Source organism: Artemia sp. Qi Xiang Cuo, chromosome 13 (genome assembly GCF_049724085.1).
Source record: "Artemia sp. Qi Xiang Cuo chromosome 13, ASM4972408v1, whole genome shotgun sequence".
NCBI lineage: Eukaryota > Metazoa > Arthropoda > Branchiopoda > Anostraca > Artemiidae > Artemia > Artemia sp. Qi Xiang Cuo.
This window is the reverse complement of record NC_142806.1, coordinates 70,722,121-70,745,279: the sequence shown is the minus strand read 5'-3', so window position 1 is coordinate 70,745,279 and position 23,159 is coordinate 70,722,121. Positions and strand designations below refer to the sequence as shown.

At 35.6% G+C, this 23,159-nt stretch overlaps 1 protein-coding gene across 1 annotated transcript in view; it reads left to right on the top strand.

Annotated features, from left to right (window-relative positions):
- The window catches only part of LOC148945606 (tyrosine-protein phosphatase non-receptor type 2-like), an 80,718-nt gene that overhangs the window by 39,072 nt on the left and 18,487 nt on the right, over positions 1-23,159 (top strand). The window contains exons 4-6 of the mRNA XM_089099188.1: positions 653-774; positions 6,667-6,898; positions 17,398-17,547. Of these exons, the coding sequence (XP_088955314.1) occupies positions 653-774; positions 6,667-6,898; positions 17,398-17,547 (504 nt within the window). The remainder of the gene's footprint in view (positions 1-652; positions 775-6,666; positions 6,899-17,397; positions 17,548-23,159) is intronic.

Genomic DNA, 23,159 nt, shown 5'->3' with positions numbered 1-23,159 from the left:
TGGTTGATAGTAGGCTTGAGGATAAGCAGAACGGTCATCATGGGGTGTAGGTGGGACGGGTACGAATGCTTAGTAGGGATCCACAGTAGATTCATCATCGTCCAATCCACGCTGTCTTATCGTGATGATTTTTCATGAGAGGGCTCCAGTGCGGGGTGCTGTGCCTAATTTTTCTGAGTGGCCTTCACCAAGTAGTTGGTACAGCTTTCAAGCATCATTTCTCGCCACAACGTTTTCCATTTCTATTGCCATGCCATCCCAGATTTTGGCTTACCAACTTTTACTAGGGGTGACACTTTTTGTGCAGCTCCTTATAAGCTTGTGGTTTTATAAGGCATCACTGATAATTTTGGCTTTCGTATTACTATGACAGTTGTGCCGTTATGACAGGTTACTCTGGGTAAGAGAATCAAAGGAAGGTTTCTTTATATCTCCTTTGTACAAAATTCGCACTTGCTAATCAGGGCCTTACCTCTCCTTGCCTGTTGTGTGGATTTTTTTTTTTTTTTTTTTTTTTTTTTTTGTATAGAAGTCTAGGCTACCCTTGATGCTAGACAGTCAAGTAAATATTTTCGATTCGTGTCTGTAATAAGTGTCAAGTTGTTTTTTTTGTCAGATGTTGACAGTTACTTTTTAATATTTTTGTTTTCAGATAAAATGTCACTATTATTGGATTGAAGATGCTAATTCGCCGCTAATTCTTCAAGAAGAAGGGCTACGGATTGATTTCTTAGAGCAAGCGGAGGAGTCAGATTTCATCACAAGAGAATTCAGGTATTTTTTAAAAAACGAGAATAAATCTCTTTGTGGAATCTTGAAACAATAATTTTTTAAAAACTGATAATTTGGTTCGAGGCAATAGTTTTTATTACTACTACTACTAACAACTCATTGCAGCATCAAGTCTCCTGAGGCCAACACAGCTACGCACGCTCCTCCTCCACCCCAGTCTATTCAAAGCCTTCCTTTTTACACCTTCCCACGAAGTTCCCATTTCGTTTAAATATTTCTTTATGACGTCCTCCCACCCCATACGAGGACGACCTGCTTTCCGTTTAGCCCTAGACGGTTGGTCGAAAAGAACAATCTTCGGCAACCTGTCATCCTTAATCCGCACAACGTGCCCTAGCCACCTCAAGCTTTCTTTCATTACAGCCCTAGAGAGCGGTATTGAACCACATTTCAATATTGACGTATTTAAATTTGGGTATTTTACCCAAAAAATTGACCAAAAGTAAATTTTTGAAAGGTTGGATTCGGGATAAAACTTGTCAAGGCCAGAATTTCCCTTGGAGCACCTGGACTGTGGTTTTTACAATCTCAATTGATCAGCAAAGTAATAATACCAGGTTTCACTCGAGGAAGGGACTTGCATGCATAATTCACCTTTTAAAAGGCGTTCTGACCAAGTTTACAATACGTATCCTTTTTAAGCTTTTAGCGGTAAATTATTTAACTCTTAAGCTACAGAGCAGAAAGCTGAATCAGATAAGGTAATGTAATATTGTATAATAACTTACTACTAAATTGCAATACCTCACGCTGGCACATTCGTAGTAGTAATTGATCTCTTTTGATTCCTGGTATTATTTTTGGTGTACGCGCTTCTTGCAGTAAAGAACCAACTCTAGCCCATAGTAGCCGACAATCTGTGGTTTGGTTTGTAATAATGGTTGCCCCCCTAGGGGCAATGTATTAAAGAAAGCCCATGCTACACTATTAGAATCACCATAATTGAAAACCCCTTTAGGAGAATTATAGTCCCCCCATCTTGAGCAACAAAGAAATTCACTTTTTCACATGGGACGCAGTGTTGTTCTGTTTTTTCTTTCCTAGTTTTTCTGTCGCTACTTGTGGGGCGCTGTAAATTCATAAAGAGATGTTTAAGGGCTCATTTGAAAGGGCATTAATATGTTTATATGGTGGCATTAATGTGGCCAGCTGTGACGTCTTGACCCTGAATAAAACCAGTTTCTAACCTTCTTTTAGCCAAAGCACTAAAAAAAATATATAGTTACAATAGATGGAGTCACTGAAACCCATATCTCTGGAAGTGGCGAAGAGAACATCGTTGAACGGCACACACTGATCTGGTCCTGTGGTAGCCACAGAAGAGGAGACGTTGCCCTAGATAGTGAACAGCGTTACACGCAAAGTCCTCCTATCATTTGCACCAGTAACACCCAGGCTTCTGAGAGCAAGGCTCGATGGGGAACATGGAAAAATAACCATCATATCCTGTTACACCCCCACAAATGAAGATGAAGAAGAGAATAAGTACGAGTTGTATACCCTATTTTGATCCGAGCTCTCGTCAGTATCTCCCCATGACTACCTTGTCCTCCTAGGAGATAGGGATGCTAGCATTTCAAATGAGTTTGGTATGTGGAGTTTGCTGGGGAGAGAAGTCTGAACTGCTCTCTGACCCACAATCTTAGCATTGCAAATATGTGATTTCATAGACCTGACAAAGCCAAGTATAGGAGGAGAGCAACGACGGATTGACACAGAAGATGCTCAACTACATCATCATACGCCGACAATGCCATATGTGCAGAATTGTTGTAGCTACAGAGGAGCTAAAAACTAGGCTCCGCCTAAAAGCTACCAAAACCTGCCAGTTATCTTGGAAAATTGACACATACCGTATCCAGCAAGACCCCTCTCTGGCTGAGCGATACCAGGTTGAAATACCCAACTGATTTGAGGTCCTAGAGCAGTGCGACGATAGGGAAGGCGTATGGAAGGTCTTCAAAGAGAATACTCTTGTAGTGGCAGTTGACGTTGCTGGAATGAAGCAGCGGAAGAAAAAAAGACTGGATCAAAAACTATTTGCTCGTCATCATTCACTGCAAATGAGTAAATCACCTTTGTGGGTACATTACACCATATAGACTATTAAACAAAGAGCGAAACACTATGCTGCACAAAGGCCGCAAGACCTTTATTGACAGCAAGCCATGCCCGGCCTCAAGACGCTGCCTAGAAAAGGACATAGGAGCATCTTATAAGATCTTCCGTGATCTGTCTGGTCAATACCCTCGGCTAAAACGTATTTCCGACACGCCAGCCGCAAGCCAACATATTTATTACTAATCACAGTGTCTCCACCTGTGAAAAGACTACTTCGAGAAACTTCCAAAGTCAACCAAATCGACGATCACCTTACTACTGTTGTGGCCAATGTTAAGTCTGTCCTTGATGGGACTATATTTTCAGTATAACCGTGACCCGAAAGCAGAGGAATAATAAAGCGCCGGGAATATGTGGCCTGATATCAGAAATCCTGGAGAATGGTGGCCCATCCATGATCCTCTGGCTGCAAAGGCTGTTCATTACTGTATGGCTCTCTGAAAAGATCCCACAAGACTGGAAGACAGGCTTACTTGTGTTAATCTACAAGGGTAATCAAAGTAGATTGTAGTACGTATCGTGACATAACTGTTCTTGGTACCTGGCAAACACTTTGCTATGCTGTTCCTCAAGCGGGTAGCCAGCTCTGTCGCCCTCTTTTGTATCTTCTCTGTCGCCCCCAGCAAGCTGGGTTTATGTTGGTAGTCCACTTCTGGGTAAATCCATACAACTAGGCACCTTGTGGGGGGAAATCTAGAAGACAGTCGCTTTGGTTGATCCTCCAAGCTGTTGGTGTACCCACAAAAATTGTGAAATCCTTTCAAAGAGCTGAACAATAACACGGAAAGCACTTTCATTGTAAACGGTCAGCCCTCCTAGTATTTCATATTAGAAATGGTGCTCGGCTGCGCTCGAACTCTTCAATTGTTTCATGGATCATGTGCTCAACAAAAAACTGCTGGCGCATCCGTATGGGATTGATTTTGCTGGAAGTGTTTTGTCGGATGTCGACTTTGCTGACAATGTGGCATTTTTAATAATGATAACATCGAAAATTAAAAATCACTGTTAAATTAAATCTTGAATCTTGAGTTTCTAAAATTTCGTAGAATGAATATCGTTATAAATCTAACCATCAGTTATTGTCATTAGTTCTTTCCAGTCATCTTGATTATTATAGTGATTAGATTTAGATTTTAATTTTCATCAATGCATTTTAAAAATGAAGCACATTATTCAAAATGCATATAATTTTCAATAAAACGCGAATGTCGCTTTAGGATTTATTTGTTCATCTATATTAGTGTTGTTTTAATTATATTTATATTTAATTTGATTATCTTGTTTAATTTCTGTTCGCTTTGAACTTCTTTTATTCTCTCATAGAAATTTCTGATCGTTTCGAGTTTGATTTATTATAGGGTTTTATATCTGCTAGTCATAAGCTTTAATATGGCTCTTTACTTCTCTTTGAAGGCTTCTTTTTTGAAAGTTTTTTTTCAATCATTATCACCAAACAGCCTAAAAAGGTATAGGCTACTTTTCTCTGGAGGTGTATTTGTCTTTCAGAACCAACAGACTGATTGACAATGTTTGACAATGACAATGTTTAAATTAAGATTGACAATGTTAAAATTTGTAGGGACGAAAAGCGGTGTTAAATTTAACTTATTAGTTTTGTTTATTTATCTTCACGGTTCAAACATGACAACAAGAAATGGAAATGAAAAACGGCCCTGGCAATTTTTTACCGCTCTAAACTTCATCATTTTGAAACAACTAAAAGGAAAATCCTAGAAAATCGTGGTTTTCAGGTATAAATAGACCTAAAATTGGTCTAGTGGTCTAGTGGAAATTTGTACGGACTAAAAGTGATGTTAAATTATTTTTGTTTATTTATCTTCACGGTTAAAACATGACAACAAGAAATGGAAATGAAAAACGGCCCTGGCAATTTTTTACCGCTCTAAACTTCATCATTTTGAAACAACTAAAAGGAAAATCCTAGAAAATCGTGGTTTTCAGGTATAAATAGACCTAAAATTGGTCTTGTGGTCTAGTGGAAATTTGTACGGACGAAAAGTGATGTTAAATTAGTTTTGTTTATTTATCTTCACGGTTCAAACATGAAAACAAGAAATGGAAATGAAAAACGGCCCTGAAGTTTTTGGGTAATTTTTTTACTGCACTAATCTTCATCATTTTGAAACAACTAAAAGAAAAATCATAGAAAATCGTAGTTTTGAGGTATAAATAGACCTAAAATTGGTCTACTGGACAAGATGTTTTTATTTGGATGTTCTTGATATTTTAATATTGCTCCTGAAAAATACAGGCTAATAAAAAACGAAAAAAAATTGTCATCAAATAGTAATTGATTTATTTAAAATTCTATTCTACTTCATTCTATTCCAGAAAACAACTGCAATTACACAAGAAAACTTTAAAAAAAAAAATCTTTATATCTCTTCTTCCCCACATATAGATGGGTTCATTAAGGTCAACTCCAGCAATGAATCCACCTTTTGAACTTGTTTCCCCCTTTGGTTTAAAACTGGTGCACTGGTAGGTTCAACTAGCACTGGTATTCAACTTTTCTGTTTGATTTTACATTCCCGAAGTGCCAAACACTATATAAAAAAAACGGACAAGGATATTGATTCTATATGAATATCCAACTTTTAGAGATGTACAAAGAATTTGACTAGCTATAAATTGTTACCGAAACATAATTTAAAATCCTAAGAACTATATATAAAATACATAATGAAACGGAAAATAACGTTAAAAATAAAAACGTAAAAAATAACATAAGAGATTGTGAGAGTTTTCAGTGAAAAATAGCATATGTGTTTTGCACTAAGGCCAACATATCCCTGATTCATGTATAGTAAATTCAATATGGTAGATACAGGTAGCAAAAAAAATTAAAAGCTTCTTGATAATTGGTGTTAGAGGTTTGCTTAGCTAATTTGTAGAGGTGCACTAGTTTTCAGTGATGTTGCGTGTGTATTCTTCATAATTGCGAGAGAGAAACTAGCACTGTGTACATGTATGCACAGAGGCCCACCTCTTGTGAGCTAAAGGGATCAGTGTTTTTTTTTTATTCACGGGTGGGGGGGGTCCAAACATGAAAAGGTACATTTCTGACTTCTTCTTTTATTTATTTGTTTTGCTTGGGTTCGTTCTAGCCGACCCCCCACCCCCTCTCCTATGTATTTGCTTTTTTCTTTTCTTTTTTCTCTCACGAATATTTGTTGTTTTCTTCAGTCTTGAAAGTCAGTTATCACATGCAAATGTATGGATTTATTTCAGCTTTCTTTTTTTTAATTTAAAAAAAAATACAAAAAATTCAGCTTTCTTAAAAAAAAACGGAATTCCCCATTCTTTTAGATTCTTTTTCGTCTTCATCTAATGTTATAGTGACTGAACTCATTTTGGCAATTCGTTCGAGATGTCAATTCTAAGATTGTTTTCAAACTTCATTTTACTATTTTCCTATACTGAAAACTGCTGTTTCAATATAATCTCCCGTATAAAAAGGTTAAAGAACCTCCAGAGCCATTGCTGGAGCATAGAGCGTAGAATCGGCGTTTCAATTGCCGAACTCATGGAAATGTATGTTTAAAATAACGTTAAAATTCTTCAACGTCAATCTCAGAGGGAAATTCTCTTCCCTGTTAATATACTTATAAGTGTTCAAGATATAGCTGTGGATCTGATATCACTGTCATCTGCCATTTTTTTCATTATATTACCCTAATATTGCTTATATTACTCATATTAGTTAATAGAATACGCTTTTATTTTCAGGATAACAGACCTAGAAAGTGGCGAAACGAGATCTGTCTTCCAGTTTCACTTTTTGACCTGGCCTGACTTTGGAGTCCCTTCTTCTCCTGCGTCTTTTCTTCATTTCCTAGAATATGTCAGGAATACAGGAACTTTAGACCTTAGTCCTGAAACGGGTCCACCAGTTGTCCACTGTTCAGCAGGCATCGGTCGATCTGGAACATTTTGTCTTGTCGACAGCTGTCTTATCATGGTAGATAATTGTACCGTCTTTATTTAGATTCCTAGTGGTGGAGTGGGAATATGCCTAGAAATATACATACCCGTCCATACCCGTCTTCCCTAAAAAAAGAATAGTACATCAAGCTGTTGAAATAAAACAGAATAACTTATTTTTTCTCAAAAACCGCTCCATATTTTTTCGGGAAAATTTGTATCCTGGGATATTCTGGTCTAAAACATCGATCTAGATTGGTCAGAAGTTTGAGAAAATTCATTAAGAGCCTGAATTTTGGAAACAATACTCATGTCAGTAACGTCATTTTTGTAAACATCCTTGTAGTATTTTAATGACGTTGTCACACTTATTTGTAAAAATTAAAGATTTTAATGCATGGAAAAGCTTACACTAAATTGCTTAAAGAGCAAAACACTGGTAATTGCAAAAATATTTGTATATATTTTGACAAGGGATTACAACAGTTCAAAAACCTTAAAAGAAAACCATAAGTTTAAGCTTAGTGCAAACATTAGTTTGATATAGGACGTGCTTGAATGATCAAATATATTTGAGAATTAAAATGATGATTCTTTGGAACCACTTGAACTATTAAATTTGATAAGACCAAGAGAACACACCGAACAAACTAAATTCACAACGGGCAAAAAACGAAAATTTACAAGTGTTATAAATAACAATTTATCAAAATTAGATGAAATGTTTGCTCCACCAAATGAGTACTTACCGAGCCTACAGCCAAATTTGTGATGAATGACCGGACAAAATCAGGTAGCTAAAACAATAAACATTGGCAGATCGTAGGAGGTAATGAAATCCCAATACCCAAAAGAATGAAAAATGGGGTTTATGATAAGTGACAGCGGAGTCAAAACTACCAAACAAAGCGGAGTCAAAATGTGACAAGCGCAGTCAAAACGAAAATGATAGTTATGATAATTGGGTTTGGGATTTTGACATGGATAAGGTCATCAGTGCTTACCATGCCTTTGTTAAAAAATTAAGCTTCGGCAATATGTATTTCATAATGACAAAAGACAAGTCAGGGCAAACGTCGACGTTCAACATTTTATAAAAGGTCCAACCAATGAAATAGCTATAAATAACGACATTAGAGTTTATATATATATATATATATATATATATATATATATATATATATATATATATATATATATATATATATATATATATATATATATTAATTTTTTTGCTTATGAAAATATAAGTGTGGCGTTAATCGAAGGAAAACCTATATTATTCATAAATCATGGCTTTTTATCGACAGTTGTGGCTCTTGTTTGGCTTTGGAATAATGCATCAATTATTAAGATTATGTTATGACTTCTGCTGGCACTAGCAACTCTTTTGAGTTTAATTTGTTAATGAAGAAGTTACAACAAAATTAAATACAACATGCCATAGCCCCTTACAACTAATTATATACAGGATGCCTTAGCCCCTAGAGGTTTGCGCATGTCCACACAAGCAACATAAATAATAATAGTTATAGTTTTACCGAGCAATAGTATTATTAAAGGAAAATATAAACATAATAAGGCTCATAAAAAAAAAACTAAGAAAAGCGAAAGAAAAAACCGTAAAAACTGAGGGAAGATCGGTGATGCTAGTTAACAACACATAACTACAAGCAAAATGTAATGCAGCTTTATTATTTACCTCACAATGCCCAAATAATTACTACTTGGAGTGACTTTTTTGAAATATTGTTAAATAAAAACTACCATTTTTTTCTGTAATCAATATCAAGCGTATTCAATAATTTACACCATTTTAATTAATTACTAATTAACAGCCTGTTTTTGTCCGGCCCCAAATAGATATTGCAAAAAGAATGCTCTTAGGACAATCTATCATCCTTCGCCTGCCAAGCGTGACTTAGCTATCCTAACTTTTCTTTCGTTATAGACCACTGTATATAAATTATATACAACAGAATCATGACTTAGTAATATTTGGCTACTACAATCTTTGCGCGTATAAAAGCTCCGCCCATATCATCTTCCATCAACAGTTCAGTGTATAGCGTGGAACACGTCATTTGGCAGAACCTTTCTCAAAATGCCTTTGAAACCAACTTGAGACCTTGAAACCTACTTTTAATTTCTAAAAACATCTAATAATAATACTACACTACTAATTACCGAGTTTTATATATGTATTGGAATAAATTTATTTAAAATTAGATTCTTTAAAATTTAGTGTTAGAAACGTGAAGCCAAGTTTCGCGTTCAAAAGAAATCTGACTTGTCTACCAGTAAAAAAATCTAATGTCGCTTATGTTTCTACGTTCTCCGGAGCACTTGCATCTTGGTCCGGCTTTGTATAATGGTTGAGATAGGGAATGATTGTACTGTATAATGTATATACAGCGTTATAGACCTAGAAATTGAGCCATATTTTTCGTACAGCTTATTGCTTTATATAGGGCCAGTCAAGCGAGTACCTAAACTTATCGCTAAATAGCTCCTCTGGAAACCAACTTTTCGAAGCATCCACGCTTCAGAGCCATACTTGACCACCGTCATCATTGTGACTTCCAATATTCTGATGTTAGTTCGAATGCTTTTTTTCCTATTTTCCTAGCTTTTTACAACTGCGCCTTGGCTATTCCTATTTCTGCATTTTCACATCATTCACTATCTTTGCCATAACTACTGCCCGGATAAGTACTTTCCGCCTGATTGATCTTCTTGTTGCTTAAGTTCACCTCTTCACCGACTTGAAGTTATCAAGTATTTTGCAGTAGGTTGCATCAAGACATGGCTGCACGTGCAGACATGGCTGCACGGGTAAATGGTGGGAGTTCACCTCTTCGCCCTCATTCATTTTTAGTCTAAGTGACATAGTCTCCTCAACGTTAATTTTTGAACCTCTTTTACAGCCTGAACCCTCAGAACCCCCCAAAAAATATTTGTTTCTCCAACATTTTGTTTTTATCTAGTACAATCGAATCATCTGTATAATTTAAGTATAATTTAAGGACTGGGCACACGTAGCTGATATCGGGAACTGATTTCCAAATCAGCGCCGATTTTAAAGGAAATCGGTGTCGATTTGAGCTTGAAAAATTTTCTAGTTTTCGGCACCAATTTACAAATCAGCGCTAATTTTCATCATGATCATCAAAAAAAAATAAAATAGAGATACAAATAAATAGTCAGCCAGAGGTATCTGTGGTGAAAGACCCCACTACTGAGCTTAGAATTAAACTAAGAACTAAGCTGAGATCAGTCAAGTAACTATTAATAAACTTCAATTGACTATTCGTGTCCATGATTTTTTATTTTGAAAATTTTGCGCAAATATTTTTCTTTCAACAACATTTCTCTTACTGGTATCGTTGGTCAACGGATGCTGGAATAAGTACCCAAAATCAGCTAAGTGTGCCTAGCCCTTAACTCCTCATTTGATATCATGTTCTGTGCTCCGTCTCATAGCGCTACATTTTCTCTTGTGCGCTTTACTTTCGAAAGTTTGTTTTTTCTCTTGTGTATAACTAGGGGATACTACGAGTTTGTGTGTTTGTGCGCTCCTAGCTTTGTTAATGCAGATAATGTAGATGGTTGCTTTGTTTTCTCTCTGTTTCTCTTCTTACTCCGCTTTTCCTAAGTCTTTGTATAGGGCCTCATAGATGAAATTATTAAAATGAATTGAATTAAGTAAATAAATTTGTACTGTTGTTATACCTTTGGTATCCAAATGGAAGGCATTTTTCCTTAGCCCCCATTGTTACTCACAAGCATTACAAATAATTTTCTGTTAACCTGATAGCTAAAAAATTGCTACTAACAGGTCGCGAAACATTTAGTAGCAGCACCTTCATATGTAGACAAAGATTTAAAAACGTAAAAAATGGCAAACACAGCCCGGCAGGACCACCTTGATTAGGGTCAACCCGTCAGGAAAACTAAAAGTAGGCTTTGTCCGGTGATTCGTTGCCACCTGGAATAGCCTCCCAGCAGAGGTAATCCCTGAAAACCCATTGCTTTAAGCTTTCAAGCGATGATACAAATAATATATAAAAACTGAAAATGGAAAAAAATGAGGAAGTTGCCTGGACGAAAGGTATATCAACATTGTTGATGGAGCCGCGAGATCGTAATAGATTATAATGGAATAAAAAAAAAGGTGTATAAATGTCCAAAAAATTTTTTTTTTTTTTTAATGAAGAAATTTTGAAAGTTATGTTTCTTTAAGTTTTTTCTAAATTTCGCCCTCAAAATTATTTTTTTCCATACGGTTTCAACTTGTAGAGAATTAAACAAACAAATGTATTAACAATTTTCTGTCACGGAAATAAAATTGTTATAAACGTTCTATGTTAGAATAATGGAATCGGATTTGTGCTCTTTGATTGTAACTACATTTATATACTTCTTATTCATTCGTGCGATGAATGAAAACGGATTTGTGCTCTTTGGTTGTAACTACATTCGTAAATTTCTTATTCATCGGGGCAATGAATTGTGCAATTGGTGCAATGAATGGAAACGGATTTGTGGTCTTTGGTTGTAACTACATTTGTATATTTCTTATTCATTGGTGCAATTGATGCAATGAATAGAAACAGTTTTGTGCTCTTTAGTTGTCACTACATTTATATATTTCTTTGGTGCAATGAATGGAAACGGATTTGTGTTCTTTAGTCGTAACTACATTTGTATATTTCTTATTCATTGGGCCAATGAATGGTGCAATTGGTGCAATGAATGGAAACGGATTTGTGTTCTTTGGTTGTAACTACATTTTTATATTTCTTATTCATTGGTGCAATGAATGGTGCAATGGGTGCAATGAATGGAAATGGATTTGTGATCTTTAGTTGTCACTACATTTGTATATTTCTTTGGTGCAATGAATGGAAACGGATTTGTACTCTTTGGTTGTAACTACATTGGTATATTTCTTTGGTGCAATGAATGGAAACGGATTTGTGTTATTTGGTTGTAACTACATTTTTATATTTCTTATTCATTGGTGCAATGGGTGCAATGAATGGAAACGGATTTGTTGTCTTTGGTTGTAACTACATTTGTATATTTCTTATTCATTGGTGCAATGAATGGTGCAATTGATGCAATGAATGGAAACAGATTTGTGCTCTTTAGTTGTCACTACATTTGTATATTTCTTTGGTGCAATGAATGGAAATGGATTTGTACTCTTTGGTTGTAACTACATTGGTATATTTCTTTGGTGCAATGAATGGAAACGGATTTGTGTTCTTTGGTTGTAACTACATTTTTATATTTCTTATTCATTGGTGCAATGAATGGTGCAATTGATGCAATGAATGGAAACAGATTTGTGCTCTTTAGTTGTCACTACATTTGTATATTTCTTTGGTGCAATGAATGGAAATGGATTTGTACTCTTTGGTTGTAACTACATTGGTATATTTCTTTGGTGCAATGAATGGAAACGGATTTGTGTTCTTTGGTTGTAACTACATTTTTATATTTCTTATTCATTGGTGCAATGAATGGTGCAATTGGTGCAATGAATGGAAATGGATTTGTGATCTTTAGTTGTCACTACATTTGTATATTTCTTTGGTGCAATGAATGGAAACGGATTTGTACTCTTTGGTTGTAACTACATTGGTATATTTCTTTGGTGCAATGAATGGAAACGGATTTGTGTTCTTTGGTTGTAACTACATTTTTATATTTCTTATTCATTGGTGCAATGGGTGCAATGAATGGAAACGGATTTGTTGTCTTTGGTTGTAACTACATTTTTATATTTCTTATTCATTGGTGCAATGAATGGTGCAATTGATGCAATGAATGGAAACAGATTTGTGCTCTTTAGTCGTCACTACATTTGTATATTTATTTGGTGCAATGAATGGAAATGGATTTGTACTCTTTGGTTGTAACTACATTGGTATATTTCTTTGGTGCAATGAATGGAAACGGATTTGTGTTCTTTGGTTGTAACTATATTTTTATATTTCTTATTCATTGGTGCAATGAATGGTGCAATGGGTGCAATGAATGGAAACGGATTTGTGCTCTTTAGTTTTCACTACATTCGTATATTTCTTATTCATTGGGCCAATGAATGGTGCAATTGGTGCAATGAATGAAAACGGATTTGTGTTCTTTAGTTGTAACTACATTTTATATTTCTTATTCATTGGTGCAATGAATGGAAACGGATTTGTGGTCTTTAGTTGTAACTACATTCGTATATTTCTTATTCATTGGGCCAATGAATGGTGCAATTGGTGCAATGAATAAAAACGGATTTGTGTTCTTTGGTTGTAACTACATTTTATATTTCTTATTCATTCGTGCAATGAATGCAATGAATGGAAACGGATTTGTGCTCTTTAGTTGTCACTACATTCGTATATTTTTTTTTCATTGGGCCAATGAATGGTGCAATTAATGGAAACGGATTTGTGTTCTTTGGTTGTAGCTACATTTTTATATTTCTTATTCATTGGTGCAATGAATGGAAACGGATTTGTGTTCTTTGGTTGTAACTACATTTTTATATTTCTTATTCATTGGTGCAATGAATGGTGCAATGGGTGCAATGAATGGAAACGGATTTGCGTTCTTTGGTTGTAACTACCCTTTTATATTTCTTATTCATTGGTGCAATGGGTGCAATGAATGGAAACGAATTTGTGGTCTTTGGTTGTAACTACATTTGTATATTTCTTATTCATTGGTGCAATGAATGGAAACGGATTTGTGCTCTTTGGTTGTAACTACATTTTCATATTTCTTATTCATTGGTGCAATGAATGAAAACGGATTTGTTGTCTTTGGTTGTAACTACATTTGTATATTTCTTACTCATTGGTGCAATGAATGGAAACGGATTTGTGTTCTTTGGTTGTAACTACATTTTTATATATCTTATTCATTGGTGCAATGAATAGTGCAATGAATGGAAACGGATTCGTGCTCTTTGGTTGTAACTACATTTTTATATTTCTTATTCATTGGTGCAATGAATAATGCAATGAATGGAAACGGATTTGTGCTCTTTGGTTGTAACTACATTTTTATATTTTTTATTCATTGGTGCAATGAATGGTGCAATGGGTGCAATGATTGGAAACGGATTTGTTGTCTTTGGTTGTAACTACATTTGTATATTTCTTATTCATTGGTGCAATGAATGGTGCAATTGATGCAATGAATGGAAACAGATTTGTGCTCTTTAGTCGTCACTACATTTGTATATTTCTTTGGTGCAATATATGGAAACGGATTTGTACTCTTTGGTTGTAACTACATTTGTATATTTCTTATTCATTGGTGCAATGAATGGTGCAATTGATGCAATGAATGGAAACAGATTTGTGCTCTTTAGTTGTCACTACATTTGTATATTTCTTTGGTCAATGAATGGAAACGGATTAGTGCTCTTTAGTTGTCACTACATTCGTATATTTCTTATTCACTGGGCCAATGAATTGTGCAATTGGTGCAATGAATGGAAACGGATTTGTGCTCTTTAGTTGTCACTACATTTGTATATTTCTTTGGTCAATGAATGGAAACGGATTAGTGCTCTTTAGTTGTCACTACATTCGTATATTTCTTATTCACTGGGCCAATGAATTGTGCAATTGGTGCAATGAATGGAAACGGATTTGTGTTCTTTGGTTGTAACTACATTTGTATATTTCTTACTCATTGGTGCAATGAATGGAAACGGATTTGTGTTCTTTGGTTGTAACTACCTTTTTATATTTCTTATTCATTGGTGCAATGAATGGTGCAATGTGTGCAATGAATGGAAACGGATTTTTTGTCTTCGGTTGTAACTACATTTGTATATTTCTTATTCATTGGTGCAATGAATGGTGCAATTGATGCAATGAATGGAAACAGATTTCTGCTCTTTAGTTGTCACTACTTTTGTATATTTCTTTGGTGCAGTGAATGGAAACGGATTTGTACTCTTTGGTTGTAACTACATTGGTATATTTCTTTGGTGCAATGAATGGAAACGGATTTGTACTCTTTGGTTGTAACTACATTCGTATATTTCTTATTCATTGGGGCAATGAATGGTGTAATTGGTGCAATGAATGGAAACGGATTTGTGTTCTTTGGTTGTAACTACATTTTTATATTTCTTATTCATTGGTGCAATGAATGGTGCAATGGGTGCAATGAATGGAAACGGATTTGTGTTCTTTGGTTTTAACTACATTTTTATATTTCTTATTCATTGGTGCAATGGGTGCAATGAATGGAAACGGATTTGTGGTATTTGGTTGTAACTACATTTCTATATTTATTATTCATTGGTGCAATGAATAGTGCAATGAATGGAAACGGATTTGTGGTATTTGGTTGTAACTACATTTCTATATTTCTTATTCATTGGTGCAATGAATAGTGCAATGAATGGAAACGGATTTGTGCTCTTTAGTTGTCACTACATTCGTATATTTCTTATTCATTGGGCCAATGAATGGTGCAATGGGTGCAATGAATGGAAACGGATTTGTTGTCTTTGGTTGTAACTACATTTGCATATTTCTTACTCATTGGTGCAATGAATGGAAACGGATTTGTGTTCTTTGGTTGTAACTACATTTTTATATTTCTTATTCATTGGTGCAATGAATGGTGCAATGTGTGCAATGAATGGAAACGGATTTGTTGTCTTCGGTTGTAACTACATTTGTATATTTCTTATTCATTGGTGCAATGAATGGTGCAATTGATGTAATGAATGGAAACAGATTTCTGCTCTTTAGTTGTCACTATATTTGTATATTTCTTTGGTGCAATGAATGGAAACGGATTTGTACTCTTTGGTTGTAACTACATTCGTATATTTCTTATTCATTGGGGCAATGAATGTTGCAATTGGTGCAATGAATGGAAACGGATTTGTGTTCTTTGGTTGTAACTACATTTTTATATTTCTTATTCATTGTTGCAATGGGTGCAATGAATGGAAACGGATTTGTGTTCTTTGGTTGTAACTACATTTCTATATTTCTTATTCATTGGTGCAATGGGTGCAATGAATGGAAACGGATTTGTGGTATTTGGCTGTAACTACATTTCTATATTTTTTATTCATTGGTGCAATGAATAGTGCAATGAATGGAAACGGATTTGTGCTCTTTAGTTGTCACTACATTCGTATATTTCTTATTCATAGGACCAATGAATGGTGCAATTGGTGCAATGAATGGAAACGGATTTGTGTTCTTTGGTTGTAAATACATTTTATATTTCTTATTCATTGGTGCAATGATTGGAAACGGATTTACGTTCTTTGGTTTTAACTACATTTGTATATTTCTTATTCATTGGTGCAATGAATGGAAACGGATTTGTGTTCTTTGGTTGTAACTACATTTTTATATTTCTTATACATTGGTGCAATGAATGGTGCAATGGGTGCAATGAATGGAAACGGATTTGTACTCTTTGGTTGTAACTACATTCTTATATTTCTTATTCATTGGGGCAATGAATGGTGCAATTGGTGCAATGAATGGAAACGGATTTGTGTTCTTTGGTTGTAACAACATTTTTATATTTCTTATTCATTGGTGCAATGAATGGTGCAATGGGTGCAATGAATGGAAACGGATTTGTGTTTTTTGGTTGTAACTACATTTTTATATTTCTTATTCATTGGTGCAATGGGTGCAATGAATGGAAACGGATTTGTGGTCTTTGGTTGTAACTACATTTGTATATTTCTTATTCATTTCTGCAATGAATAGTGCAATGAATGGAAACGGATTGGTGCTCTTTAGTTGTCACTACATTCGTATATTTCTTTGGTGCAATGAATGGAAACGGATTTGTATTCTTTGGTTGTAACTACATTTGTATATTTCTTTGGTGCCATTGGTGCAATGACTGGAAACGGATCTTGTGCTCTTTGGTTGTAATTACATTTGTATCTTTCTTATTCATTGGTGCATGGAGGTTTGATATTTAAGCAGTTTGAGTAGGAAGGTTTGTCGAGAATTGATAAGAAGTCTCAGAAGTGTGGTTTATGTATTGTCCCTGTTTTCCCATTTTTCAGGAGAGTTTTCTTGACTAATCTTAGGGGGTGTGCAACGAAAAAAAGAAACATTACATCCCTATAGGTTCCAGTTAAAATATTTACTCTTAATTCCATTGATTTTCTTTTTCATGACATAATTTTACTAGCTACTTATATTTTTCCATAAGTATATGTCAGAAACGAAAGCCCCGCCTTTTGGTGTAAGAAAGGTACCAGAAATAACTCGTCTTTCAAATACTTATGCTGAGTTACTAATCTAGATTGACAAGGAAATGCAATTTCAGGGGGGAGGAACAGCTGCATTTTTTGAAAAACTTGATCGATTTTTTATTGTGAGTTATGTTTTCCTAGTAAAAAATCTGACATGTTTGTCATCTAAAGCATTTTTTACAAATTAGCTTCTATCTGTTTTTATTATGAACTTGTTTTTTCTTTGCTAAAGTTTGCTCACTTTGTTTTTGTTTTGTTTTTTTCAGCTGAAAGACGAAGACGGTCCATCCAAGGTCAGTGTGCAGCAACTCCTATTAGATATGCGTCATTATCGAATGGGACTTATACAGACTCCAGAACAGTTAAGATTTTCATACTTGGCAATTATTGAAGCTCTCAAGGAAATGAAGAAAAAAGTAAGTTCCTCCTCGTCTTTTTTTCCTCATCAGCAGGAGGTTTCTATGGTCAAATTTGCTCCTAATAATTTATTCTAACAATTTGTTTTTAGTGTGACGAAATAACAAAATATATTGGTTGTAACTGGATAATTTCCTCGGTCCAAAATGTTGCTAATAATCGTTGCACAGTTGTTTGTTAAGGTGCTAAAAAAACAACTGCTAGCGAACAGAATATGTCCTATTTAATTTGCGGATAATTTTCGTAGTCACATTTGCTACTATTAACTCTTTGCAAAAGCCTTTTTTTGTTGACGGGCCGAAATACACAAGTTTACAATAAAAAAGTGTCGTGCAGATAATATCTGTGGCCTGATTTGCTGCTAATAATTATTATCAACAAGTTTTATGATGGCCAAATCACAATTAGTAGACCAGAGGCATAGTTACAACTAAAGAGCACAAATCCGTTTCCATTCATTGCACCAATGAATAGGAAATATACAAATGAAGTTACAACCAAAGAGCACAAATCCATTTCCATTCATTGCACCAATTACACCATTCATTGCACCAATGAATAAGAAATATACAAATGTAGTTACAACCAAAGAGCACAAATAAGTTTCCATTCATTGCACCATTTGCACCATTCATTGCCCCAATGAATAAGAAATATACGAATGTAGTTACAACCAAAGAGTACAAATCCGTTTCCATTCATTGCACGAATGAATAAGAAGTATATAAATGTAGTTACAACCAAAGAGCACAAATTTCGTTTCCATTTATTGCACCAATGAATAAGAAATATGCAAATGTAGTTACAACCAAAGAGCACAAATCCATTTCCATTCATTGCACCAATTACACCATTCGTTGCATCAATGGATAAGAAATATACAAATGTAGTTACATCCAAAGAGCACAAATCCGTTTCCATTCATTGCACCATTTTCACCATTCCTTGCCCCAATGAATAAGAAATATACGAATGTAGTTACAACCAAAGAGCACAAATCCGTTTCCATTCATTGCACGAATGAATAAGAAGTATATAAATGTAGTTACAACCAAAGAGCACAAATCCGTTTCCATTCATTGCACCAATGAATAAGAAATAAACAAATGTAGTTACAACCAAAGAGCACAAATCCATTTCCATTCATTGCACCAATTACACCATTCATTGCACCAATGAATAAGAAATATACAAATGTAGTTACATCCAAAGAGCACAAATCCGTTTCCATTCATTGCACCAATGAATAAGAAATATACAAATGTAGTTACAACCAAAGAGTACAAATCTATTTCCATTCATTGCACCAATTACACCATTCATTGCACCAATGAATAAGAAATATACAAATGTAGTTACATCTAAAGAGCACAAATCCGTTTCCATTCATTGCACCAATCATTGCACTCATAGTGAAACAGTAAAAATTGTGAAAAATAGTCAAATAGTGAAACAGAAAAATGGTTGTAACAGTTGGTTGTAAGCCTCCCTCTTAACACCGTCCCAGGAAGTTCCTATTTCCCTCAAATATTCTTTACGTCACCCTCCCATCCCAAGCGTGGACGACCTACTTTCCGTTTAGTCCTTGACGGTCGGCCGAAAAGGGTAATTTTTGACAATATATCATCATTTATCCACACAACGTGCCCCATCCATCTCAACCTTTTTCTCATTGTAGCCCTAGAAAATGAGATTGAACCACACTTTTCGTACAGCCTGTTGTTTGAAATACGGTCAGTCAGCCATGTACTCAAAACAATCCGTAGACATTTTCTCTGGAAACACTTAGCTCCGCTTTTCGGAGCGCTCATACTTCAGAACCGTATTTGACCACTGTCATCACTGTAGCTACCAATATTCTAATCTTGGTTTACCGGCTTATCTTCTTATTAGTTAAAAAAAACTTTTTCCTCAAAATAAGTTTTTCAAAGAAAAGTAAAGAACTCCATTAAACAAAAATGAGCAAAAATAAAATCAAATGATCTACCAAGCGTGAAACTACCACAAATCAGCATCGATAAATAAATGAAACCCAAAACGAACAGAAATTACAATAAATAACCGAGTCAAACTCAAAACGAGCAGAAATTACCATAATTTGGGCTCAAAACCCCTATGCCTTCCCAAGGTCAGATCATAATTTGCACTTTACTGAAAAACATATTGGGTTTCATTTATCTATCGATGCTGATTTGTGGTAGTTTCATGCTTGGTATATTTTTTGATTTTATTTTTGCTCATTTTTTGTTTAATGGAGTTCTTTACTTTTTTTTGAAGAACCTATTTTGTGGAGACAGTTTTTTAAATTATTTTCTGTTCGTTTTATATTGACACAGTCGTTTCAGAGAAAAAGAAAATAATACTTTAAATCTTTTCGTTTTTTTAAGATTTATAGTTTGGCGTGCTATTTGTATGCCAGAGAAAAATTTTCAACAATTTTTAACAACATACGCCCTCTTAAAAATCTGGACACAAATAGAAGTGTTTAATTTAGTTTCATACCTCGTCTAGTTGACCTGAAATGGAAAACTGGATACCATTCGCAAAAAAAATCTGTATACTTTCTTTGATAGCTAGGATACACCTACGCTATTTTGATTTGGTTAAATCTTAAGAGCAGAAGCAGCCCCAAAAGTTTGAACATAAAACCCTCAGTCGTTCTGGGGATACTGCTGAGATGCTGAGATTATTGGTAATTAGAATTAACACAGTGCATTTTGATTTAATCTTATGGCAACATTTAGTTTTTAAAAATAAAGTCAAATAGGAGGGTGGGCGTGGGAGGGGGATTAGTTTTCTTCCAATCACTTTCGACTATTAAAAGGGGCATCATCCCTTTCTATTTTTAATCGAATGAACCCTTTTCGAAGTCCCTATGACAGCTCCTTCGATACAAAGTGTCCTTGTCTAAAGAACAAAAACAACAACATAATAATAAATTATACCCACATCGATCTTTACTATATAAAAATGTCAAGTCTTCCAATCACTTTCGACTGTTAAAAAGGGCACTAAGCCTTTCGATTTCCAATCGAATGAGGCCTTTTTGAGTTTCTACTACAACACCTCCTATAAACACCTTATATGCCCCCAGGGCATAAATTACAACTCCTACGCTTAGGGCTGTGAGCGTGGTTGTCATCCTCTAAGACCTAATTTCCAGAAATTTGAACTACGTTAAACAAAATGGCTATCTCAAAATTTTGATTGGATGTGTCTGGGAAAATTCTGGGTGTGAGAGGGGCGTTAGTCTTTCTCCAATCACTTTCAAACTATTGAAAAACGCAATAGTCCTTTCAATTTCCAACCAAATGAGCCCTTTTGAAGTTTCTACGACAACACTTTCAATAAAAATCTTATATGCCCCCAGGGGATAACTTACAACCCTCGCCCTGAAGGCTAGGGGGGGGGGGGGTTGTCATCCTCACAGACTATAGTTCGAGAACTTTCTACTACGTTGAACAAAATGGCAATCTGAAAATTTTGAATGGATGTGTTTGGGGGAATGGTGGGCATGAGAGAGGGTTAGTTACCATCCAATCACTTTCAACTATTAAAAAGGGCACTAGCCCTCTAAATTTCCAATTGAATGAGCCCCTTTTGAAGTTTTTACGACAACTCTATCATTAAAAACCTTATATACCCCCAGGGCATAATTTACAACCTTCGCCCTGGGGACTCTGGGGGGTTTGTCATCCTTAAATACATAATTTCCAGACTTTCAACTACGTTGAACAAAATGGCTATCTCTAAACTTTGAATGAATGTGTTCGGGGAAATGGAGGGCGTAAGAGGGGGCTTAATTACTCTCCCAACACTTTCGACAATTAAATAGAGCAATTTCAATTTCCAATGAAATGAGCACCTTTTGAAATTTCTAAAACAGCTTTCTATATAAACCTTATATACTCCCAGGGCAAAAGTTAGAACCTTTGCATTGGAGGCTCTGATGGGTCTATCATCCTAAAATACCCTAAAAGAACAAAATGGATATATCAAAATTTTGATTGGATGTGTTTGGGGAAATGGCGGGCGCGAGAGAGGGGATAGTTTCCCTTCAATTAGTTTCGAATATTAAAAGGGCAATAGCCCTTTTATATCACTTTTGACTATTAAAAAGGTCACTAGTCATTTCAATTTCCAATCGAATGAGCCCTTTTTGAAGTTTCTACGACAATGTGTTCAGAAAAAACCCTATATGCCCCCAGGGCATAACTTACAACCCTTGCCCTGAGGGCTGTGGGGAAGTTTCCTCCTCAAAAACATAATTTCTATCTGGAAATCCACAACACTGAACAAAATGGCTATCTAAAAATTTCGATTGGATGTGTTTGAGGAAAAGGTGGGCGAGAGAGGGGGATTAATTGCCTTCAAATAACTTTCAACTATTAAAAAGGGCACTAGACCTTTGAATTTCCAATCGAATGAGCCCTTTTTCAAGTTTCTACGATAAAGATTTCAATAAAAAACTTATATGCCCCCAGGGCATAACTTATAACCCTTGCTCTGAAGACTGTGAGAGGAGTGTCCTGCTCAAAGGTGTAATTTCCTGAACTTTAACTGCGTGGAACAAAATGGCTATTTCCAAATATAATTGGATGTGTTTGGGGAAATGGTGGGCGTGGAAGGGGGGTTAGTTGCCTTCCAATTACTTTCGAACATTAAAAAGGGCACAAGCCATTTCAATTTCTAATCGAATGAGCCCTTTCGGAAGTTTCTATGACAACGCTTTCTATAAAAACTGTGTATGCCCCCAGGGCATAACTTACAATCCTTGTCCTGAGGGCTGTGAGGGGGTTGTCATCCTCAAAGACCTAATTTCAAAATCTTTAAACTACGTTGAACAAAATGGCTATCTCAAAATTTTGATTGGATGTGTTTGGGGAAAAGGTGGGGTTGAGAGGGGGGTTAGTCCAATCACTTTCAACTATTAAAAAGGCCACTAGCCCTTTGAATTTCCAATCGAATGAGCCTTTTTTGAAGTTTCTGTGACAACGCCTTCTATAAAAATCTTATATGCCCCCAGGGCATAGCTTACAACCCTTGCCCCGAGGGCTGTGGGGGAGTGTCCTCCTCAAAAACATATTTTCTATCCGGAAATCAACTACGCTGAACAAAATGGCTATCTCAAAATTTCGATTGGATGTGTTTGGGGGAATGATCGGTGCGGGGGGGGGGGGCTAATTGCCCTCCAATCACTTTTGACTATTAAAACGGGGACTAGCTGTTTGAATTTCCAATCGAATGAGCCTTTTTTGAAGTTTTTACGACAACGCCTTATATAAAAACCTTATATACCCCCAGGGCATAACTTAAAACCCTTGCCTCGAGGGTTGTGGGGGAGTGTCCTCCTCAAAAAGATATTTTCTATCCGGAAATCAACTACGCCGAACATAATGGCTATCTCAAAATTTCGATTGGATGTGTTTGGGGGAATGATGGGCTTGGGGGGGGTTAGTTGCCCTCGAATCACTTTTGACTATAAAAAAGGGCACTAGCCCTTGAATTTCCAATCGAATGAGCCTTTTTTGAAGTTTCTACGACAACGCTTTCCATAAAAATCTTATATGCCCCCAGGGCATAACCTAAAACCCTTGCCCCGAGGGATGTG